The sequence below is a fragment of the Mesoplodon bidens genome (assembly GCF_964165515.1).
Source record: "Mesoplodon bidens genome assembly, contig: HAP1_SCAFFOLD_653, whole genome shotgun sequence".
In the NCBI taxonomy this organism is placed as follows: Eukaryota; Metazoa; Chordata; class Mammalia; order Artiodactyla; family Ziphiidae; genus Mesoplodon; species Mesoplodon bidens.
Window position 1 is genome coordinate 202,976 of NW_027671700.1, and position 8,523 is coordinate 211,498.

General features: G+C 37.6%; 1 protein-coding gene across 1 annotated transcript in view; it reads left to right on the forward strand.

Annotated features, from left to right (window-relative positions):
- LOC308611134 (transducin-like enhancer protein 1) overlaps positions 1 to 952 on the forward strand; it is a 60,475-nt gene extending 59,523 nt beyond the window's left edge. The window contains exon 5 of the mRNA XM_081260035.1: positions 872 to 952. Coding sequence (XP_081116161.1) covers positions 872 to 928 — 57 coding nt within the window. The 3' untranslated portion in view covers positions 929 to 952. The remainder of the gene's footprint in view (positions 1 to 871) is intronic.
- The last annotated feature ends 7,571 nt before the right edge of the window (positions 953 to 8,523 follow it).

Below are 8,523 nucleotides of genomic sequence, written 5' to 3' on the forward strand. Positions count from 1 at the left end.
TAGAACATACACAATTTCTGTCCTTCACTAAAAAGGACTACTGGTTAAAATGCTCACATGTGCAAAGATTCTGAAAAATACAAATTTCTGGTTTCCAAGGGTTTACAATAGATCAGAAAGAATAAAATAGAATCATATCAAGTTAGCATTACTCTTCAAAAGTATGCTATTTTTTCTCTCTATCCCTGAAATTATTCAGGATTGTTTGCATATATTCCTTTCTTCCAAGATAGATTGCAGAGAAGAGAGCCTGATCTTCTATTCACCTCCTTTTTCTTAATATCTAGCAAAGCGCTTGTACATGGAAAATAGTCAATAAATTTTTATTGAATTTATCTGAAAAGACAACTAATGGTACTCAGGGATTTATGGTAAATGCCAAATGAGTAGTTTAGATCATGACATCCTATTTTATGTTAAATCACATTTTTTGTCCTCTGGGCCAGGTCTTCATTCAGATTGCTACCACTAGATAATTTGTGTTTTGTTTTGCTTTCTTGAGCAAAGCCATGGCTCAATACTAGACAGAGGCAGCTTTGTGGGGATAGAAGAAGGGGAATTGAGAAAGCCTCCAGGGATTTATGTTTTACAAGGAATATGCTCCATTATCAAAATAATGTTAAATTATCTTGTTCACTTAACTTTAAATTGATAAACCATAAAATTTTAATGAGGAAAAGAGAGAGGAAGATTCACTCCCAATAATCAAAAGTATATGCAATAATAACATCTTGATCATAATCATTGTTTTTGACCTTTCCTAGCTCAAATAACTCAGCCACTTTTACATAGTTGCAGTGTAGAACCATTTTGTCACTAGTTAATTAGAACCAAATGCCCTGACAAGGTCTGATTCTTTCTTTATTCTCAGAGCTGTGAATCTTTTTTCTTCCTGGACCAAACTAAAGTGAACTTCGTTCCTGTCTGATATTTATCCAGCTTCAAAAGTGGAAGCACCTGAAGGTACTTTGTTCAAGGTAAGTGAACTAGATATCTGCAGTTAATATTTGTTTCTTTTAAATTTTAATCGATACAGGCATGTGTGGTCTTATATGAGGATGCATATAAAACAATGCTCAAAACAATGCTTTTATTACAGTAGCTAAGATTCACAGAAGGAACTGAAAATGCATGAGTGATATTCAACACCTCTATCTTTTTCTCTTGGGTTATGTCATTCTATAGGATGAAATAATGATGGTTAAAGTTTAATTCGTTTCTATGTTTTTTTTAACAACTTTATTGGAGTATAATTGCTTCACAGTGGTGTGCTACTTTCTGCTCTATAAAAAAGTGAATCAGCTATACGTACACATATATCCCCATATCTCCTCCCTCTTGCGTCTCCCTCCCACCCTCCCTTCCCCACCCCTCTAGGTGGTCACAAAGCACTGAGCTGATCTCCCTGTGCTATGCGGCTGCTTCCCACTAGCTCTCTATTTGACATTTGATAGTGTATATATGTCCATGCCACACTCTCACTTCACCCAGCTTACCCTTCTCCCTCCCTGTGTCCTCAAGTCCATTCTCTACGTCTGTGTCTTTATTCCTGTCCTGCTCCTAGGTTCTTCAGAACCTTTTTTTTTTTTTTTAGATTCCATATATATGTGTTAGCATATGGTATTTGTTTTTCTCTTTCTGACTTACTTCACTCTGTATGACAGACTCTAGGTCCATCCACCTCACTACAAATAACTCAATTTCGTTTCTTTTTATGGCTGAGTAATATTCCATTGTATATATGTGCCACATCTTCTTTATCCACTCATCTGTCGATGGACACTTAGGTCACTTCCATGTCCTGGCTATTGTAAATAGAGCTGCAATGAACATTGTGGTACATGACTCTTTTTGAATTATGGTTTTCTCAGGGTATATGCCCAGTAGTGGGATTGCTGGACCATATGGTAGTTCTACTTTTAGTTTTTTAAGGAATCTCCATACTGTTCTCCATAGTGGCTGTATCAATTTACATTCCCACCAACAGTGCAAGAAGATTCCCTTTTCTCCACACCCTCTCCAGCATTTCTTGTTTCTAGATTTTTTGATGATGGCCCCTCTGACTGGTGTGACGTGATACGTCATTGTAGTTTTGATTTGCATTTCTCTAATGATTAGTGATGTTGAGCATCCTTTCATGTGTTTGTTGGCAATCTGTATATCTTCTTTGGAGAAATGTCTATTTAGGTCTTCTCATTTTTGGATGGGGTTGTTTTTTTGATATTGAGCTGCATGAGCTGCTTGTAAACTTTGGAGATTAATCCTTTGTCAGTTGCTTCAAATATTGGCAAATATTTTCTCCCATTCTGAGGGTTGTCTTTTCATCTTGTTTATGGTTTCCTTTGCTGTGCAAAAGCTTTTAAGTTTCATTAGGTCTCATTTGTTTATTTTTGTTTTTATTTCCATTTGTCTAGGAGGTGGGTCAGAAAGGTTCTTGCTGTGATTTATGTCATAGAGTGTTCTGCCTAGGTTTTCCTCCCTTTCTATGGTTTTATTAGATAACTAACATCATAGGTTTTTCATGAGACGGACCCCTGAAATAAGTTTGAATTTCAGCACCGCCATTTGTCAGAGCTGTTAATTGTAGACAAGTCACTTACCTTTGCCAGCCTGTTTTCTCATCTGTTCCTCATGGAGTTGCTGTGAGGACCAAGTATTCTAATGTACATGAGGTCAAAGGACAATGGTAGTAGTAGCAAGAGCTACAGATTAGCTGGAGTAGTAATTCTGTACAAGCTTTCCCTATATCCTCCCTAGGAAACTTGATGTAAAGGCAATTCCATTTTTCCCCAATGTTGAATGGGCCATATGGCTGGCTAGGCCCCCTCTTTCTTCACATTCCGCCTGTGTCCCTCAGGGATGTGTATGCGGTTGAACTGGTATCCTTCCAGGATGGAGGGAAACTGTCCTTCAGTTCAGGGTACACCTCTAGGAAACATGAGAATGACAAATAATAAAAAAGAACCAGCCCCAAATGCTGTCAAATTGTGAGTACAAAACTAATGTTGGTTTTCATGTCGCTGAATTTTTTGTTAAAGGAATTAAATTCTAACAAAACTAGCTTTGGTCAAAGAAGTTGACCCAATTTCATACAAGAAATAAGGATGTTACTGGGAATTGAACAGTTCATTGCTAGAATAATAAAGACGACAAGAGGAAGAATTATGGTCTCTTTTGTTCTCTCTTGAATCCCAGCTAGTAAAGTTGTGCCTGGACTATAAGAGGTGCTCAGTATATAATTATTGAATAAATGAGTGCATGCTGCTAAAAAAAATTAACAGGTGGACTTGGGCTGATTTTTAAGCATGATAAGTGTGCCATGTAAAATAAACTAGATAGAAGCAACATAGTTAAGCCAGGAAGCTGAAATTCCTCTTCTCTGAAGATCTCTAAGAGTAGGTTTAACTCCCATTTCTCCAAGATCCTGTCAGTTTACCTTTTGAAAAGAGGATAGGCCAGATATATTCTGAGGTTGAAAGGCTCTAGAACTCTCATGGAAAGTTCCATATATGTGTGAAAGGTCTTTCGTCATCTTGGAACTTGGAGAGCTTTGCCAGGCACCACAAATATTTATCCACAGTTAGTCTTTTACCCCCAATCATGCCTTAAGACAGATTTTCCTGCTACAGATCCATTTTGTTTCTGACACTCTTTTGTTGCAAGCCACCAGTTACCTGTGTGTGCAGGTGATAATGACCCCAGTGATATTTATTCATAGTTCACTTTTCCTTCACAGAAAGCAGGAAACAGTTCCTCATTAGTATCTGGGCCATATGTAAATAGCTGAATGACATTGTTGCTTTCTGTCCGCAAAGGAGAGAAATTTTGCTCAGGGTTTCACAGATAATACTGATTTTATGGTGTCCCAGATCATGTTCAGGATATCATCATACATTGTGGTTCTACTTTCCTTTTGAAAATAATGTAGTAGATCAAAGTACTTATTTCTTTTATGTGAATAATGCCTTATTCATTTAAACTCCTAATATGAAACAAGAATATTTATTAAAAGATTTCATGGAAATTTGGGGTAGAAAACAGTGCTCGTTTTATAAGCAATTGGAAATCAAATGGTAATTATTTTGAGAAAGAACTTTCTTATTACCATGGTGGGCTACTGACAATTGTTTAGGATAAGCTAACTAATTTAATAATTAAGTGACTATATTTGTTGCCCAAATCTCTGAAAATGGACAGGTTTCATGTTAAATGGTCTAATGTATATGAAGCCAAAGCACAATTTTTGTTGTTTTTCTGGTTTGATTACTTAATAGATACAGTACCAGAAACAAACCACAGCCTAGAAGCCCCCATCATAGCTAGAATACATCTCAGGAAGACATAATTGGAAGATAAGTTTGAACCAATGAAACCCACAGAGCAGAAAGATACCATTACAGATTTAAAGATCATATATCTTATACATTTTAAGATAAAGTTGATGAATCTGAAGGACCCAGATCAGTAAAACCAATTTAGTCACATTGCATATGTAAAGAAAAGACAATGGGTCTAGTGAAACTAAGATGACTAACATAGCAAAAGACTTCAGTGCTCTCTAGTTTGCTTTGAAGGTATAATTTATGAAGATGCTTTAAGGTCATATGTAATACAAATGACAGTATTTCTAGAGATATATTTGTGCTCTGTAGGATTCATGAGTAATAATGCCTGGAGCACTCCAACAAAGGTAGTTGCATGAATTAATGGAGCAATCTGGGCATCAGTCCAATAAAAATGTTGGCTGAATGCTTCCTTGGGGGGAAAAGATGCTGAGAACAGGAGAGTTATAAGCAATTGATGCTGGTTAAATAGAACATCTTCCTTACTCTTTTCAGCTTGCTTCTGAACTAAGTCAGCTGTGTGTCTTTGAGAGAGGAAGAAGAAGACTTTAAGGGGCAAGTTTACTTTAATGCAAAGAGTCAATTTTCAAGTAACGTACTTCTTTTTGGGTAGACTGACCTGAGTATGAAAACCCAGGCTTACTAGCAAGCCCTTAGTTATAAAGTCTCTGCATTTAATGCTGATATCTCAGCTTTATGCTGCACACTTCCTATAAGATCAAAGTACAATATGTAATTCTCAATTTCAATGCAACTACATATTTGAATAAATTTATTTTGTGTTGGGAACAGTGGGAAGAAATGGAGTCAGTTAACCAGGTCTAATAGGAAGAGTTCCCTTCTCTCTTGGCTTGAGGTCTTCCATGGGGACATAAAGAAATAAAAACTCTAGGCTCATAAGAACTTCTGTGTCCCACTTGCCAATCAAAAATAGAAGGCAACTGGTTGTCTTTAAGTGATTGGTAGTGGGCATGGAAGAAAAGAGCATGCTGTGGAATAGCTGGGCTGGGTGGAGTGTCACATGCTTTTTAGAATTGGTCTGAAGGTCACTCTCTCCATTTATAGCCATGGAATGGATGGAGACCAAATTCAGTGTCAGAATGTTTGAAATCCATCCTTATTCTATAACTTTCTAGCCATGTTACTCAGGGCAGGTGGCTTAACTTCTCTGAGGAGAAGTTTAACTTTTTAAATTTACACAATTGGAAAAATAAAACTCTCCTCTGTGTCTTACAATCATTTCCTGAGACGCTATTGAAATAATGTATGCAGATGTGTTTTGCTGGTTGAGGAGAACTATGCCATTGTGAAGTGTGGACATTATTATTCTCTCTAATGGAAAGCTCCCTGAGGGTTTATACCGTTCATAAACCTCTTCCAGCTGCCTACTTTATTTCCCAAACTCTCCTCCTTTGGCTCTTCTTGTTGTTCTAATTACATCCAGGAGGACAACTCCATTAGGAATTAATGAGCTTGAGTACCTTCATTTGCCATCTGCTCCCCTCCCCCTTTTAACAAATGAAGGTGTGTCTCAGCCTCAAGACCTTATGTTGACTGTAGCCAGGCAGATGTAGCCAGCGTGATTCAGATGAGAAAGATTCTTTATTCCATGGTACCAAGGTCACATTTGGATTTGGTGCTGCTTTTGGAAGCCAGATGGCGACTGGAAGGTGAGAAGAGCCTCTGTTTAGAGCCCTGCTATGGAACACACTGGCCCCACTGGCATTCATTTATTCAAGCAGGCGTTTATTCATTCAATTAACATTTACTGTGTCTGTTATATGCCAGACACTGTGCTAGATGGCAAGGATATAAAGTTGAATGAGACGGACTCTTTTCCTTGAATTGCTCACAGCCTACTGGAGGAGATAAATACATGTATCCAGGTAACTATAGTGCAATATTTGATGTGCTCTAATAGTCCTATAGCACTGAGTCTAGGTTCAGATATAGGGAAAGTTAGAAGAGCTGAATTGCTCTCACAATTGGGGCTTTTCAGAGAAAGGACTGTCTTCTCAGTTGCCTCCATGTCTATTAGCAAAAGGAACTGGTTTGTGGACCAGTAAGTATCTAGTTGATAACCCCCAATTGCACATCTCTCTTTTCCTTTATTCCTATGTCTGCTGTGTCCAGTTTGGGAATCACCTAGGACATAACTGCAATACTGGAAAGATTTGCAAATGTAGAGAATAATAATCTCCCCATCTCTATTTATAATAACTGTGTACCATCTATTGTTTAATGAAGAGGGTGGTAATTAGGGTCCTAATAGATAACAGATGGCACACAAAACTGTTACAAGGGTGTGAGTACAGCCCCATAGGAGGGATTGTGCAGGAATCTGGGGCTAGGAGCAGCTGAGCTGAGACAATCTCTATGTCCAAAGGGAAGAAGAGAGGGATCAGTTTCAGGACCCCAGCAGAAAAAGCACCCCTGGAGAATTGGTCTTCTTGAGAGGTACAGTAACCTTCAGTAAAAGGTCATAGTTAGCCCACTTGGAGGCTATCTAGCAGGGAGAAAGCCAGGGAAACAAATCCCCTGCCTTCACTTTCCTCCTCCCTCCCTCACATCTCTCTGATGCTCTCCATGGCCCAGACCCAGCTAGAAGTCTCAGGGGCTGGGATCCTGTCAACCTCACCCTTCCAGTTCACCAGAGAAGGGTGGAGAGGGGACCTGGGAGGGCAAACAGAAGATAACCACCCAGGAGAGATCAGGATCCTCACCTGTAACATGACTGTGTAAGAATGTAGACTTGCCTGCCCCCAAAAGTTATGTTAATTATGTATATATGCGTATATATATGTGTGTGTGTGTGTATATATATATAACATAACTTTTTATGCACATTTTATTATGCCTATATATACACATATATATGCACATATATACATGTGTGTTTTCTTAAAATAATAGCACACAAGTTCTGTACAGTAAGTCCCCTACATACAAACCTTCAAGTTGTGAACTTTCAAAGATGCAAACATGCATTCGCATGTCCAATCACGTAAGTTCAAGTGTCTGGGGTAAATTGTCACGTGCATGCATCTTCTACGAGTGGTTGTGCTTTTGTGTAGTTTACAGAACTGTATAGAGGACAGTAGTACAGTGTCTTTATTTCAAGCCCAGGATGTCCAGAAGCAAGCGTAAAAGCATAGGTAAAGTAGCTGGTACTACTGTACTTTTCAGAGTACTGTACTGTAAGATTAAAAATGTTTTCTTTATTTTTTCTGTTTGTTTTGTATGTATTATTTGTGTGAAAAGTATTATAAACCTATTTCAGTCCCGTACTATATAGCCGAGTTGTTAGTTGGGTACCTAGGCTAACTTTGTTGGATTTGCAAACAATTTGGACTTAAGGAACGCGTTCTCGGAATGGAACTCATTTGTATGTAGGGGACTTATTGTTTAACTTTCTTACTTGAGATGCTTTACCAAACACTCTTTTTCTTTCCTTTTTTAAAATACTTTCTTAGTTATGGAAAATGTCAAACACACACATACATAATAAATCCCTAGATGCCCATTATTTTGCTTTAGTACTTATCAATTCATGACCAATCTTGTTTCATCATGCTCGCGTCCAATCTTCATAATCCTATGATTTTGAAATACATCCCATGTTTGGCTTTTGTTAGGCCAAAGGCATGTTAAAGCTATTTTTTAAAATGAATCCCCTTTCTCAATCACAAATTAAGCATATATTTTTAAGAGCTGAATCATAGGCAGTAATTAATATATTTTAAAAGGTCAGTCAGCCTCTCTTAACCCTAGATTGTTTTAAAATGATAAATGATCGCAAAACACAATGAATAACATGATTTATATAACTGTTTACTGTGTTATAGTTTAAAAATACTGGCTTATACCTTTTTTTTTACCTCTTTTTCTTTTCATTGTTTGGTAGTTAACTAAATTCCTAAATGACGATTTCTTCCGTTTTATTTATCCCCCACCCCTATATTGGGAACCTATCATGGGGTACCATTCAGTATATAGAACATTGTTCCCCTCTGATTTGTAATGTCCCATCTTCCATATATCAGATTTCAATACATGCATGGGCCTGTGTTGGGCACCTCTTTTTATTCTGTTGGTTTATTATTTTTTAAATCATTGTGCCAACATCATACTTTATAATAATTCTTCATATCTGGCGTTTGGAGTCTTTGGACGTATCCTA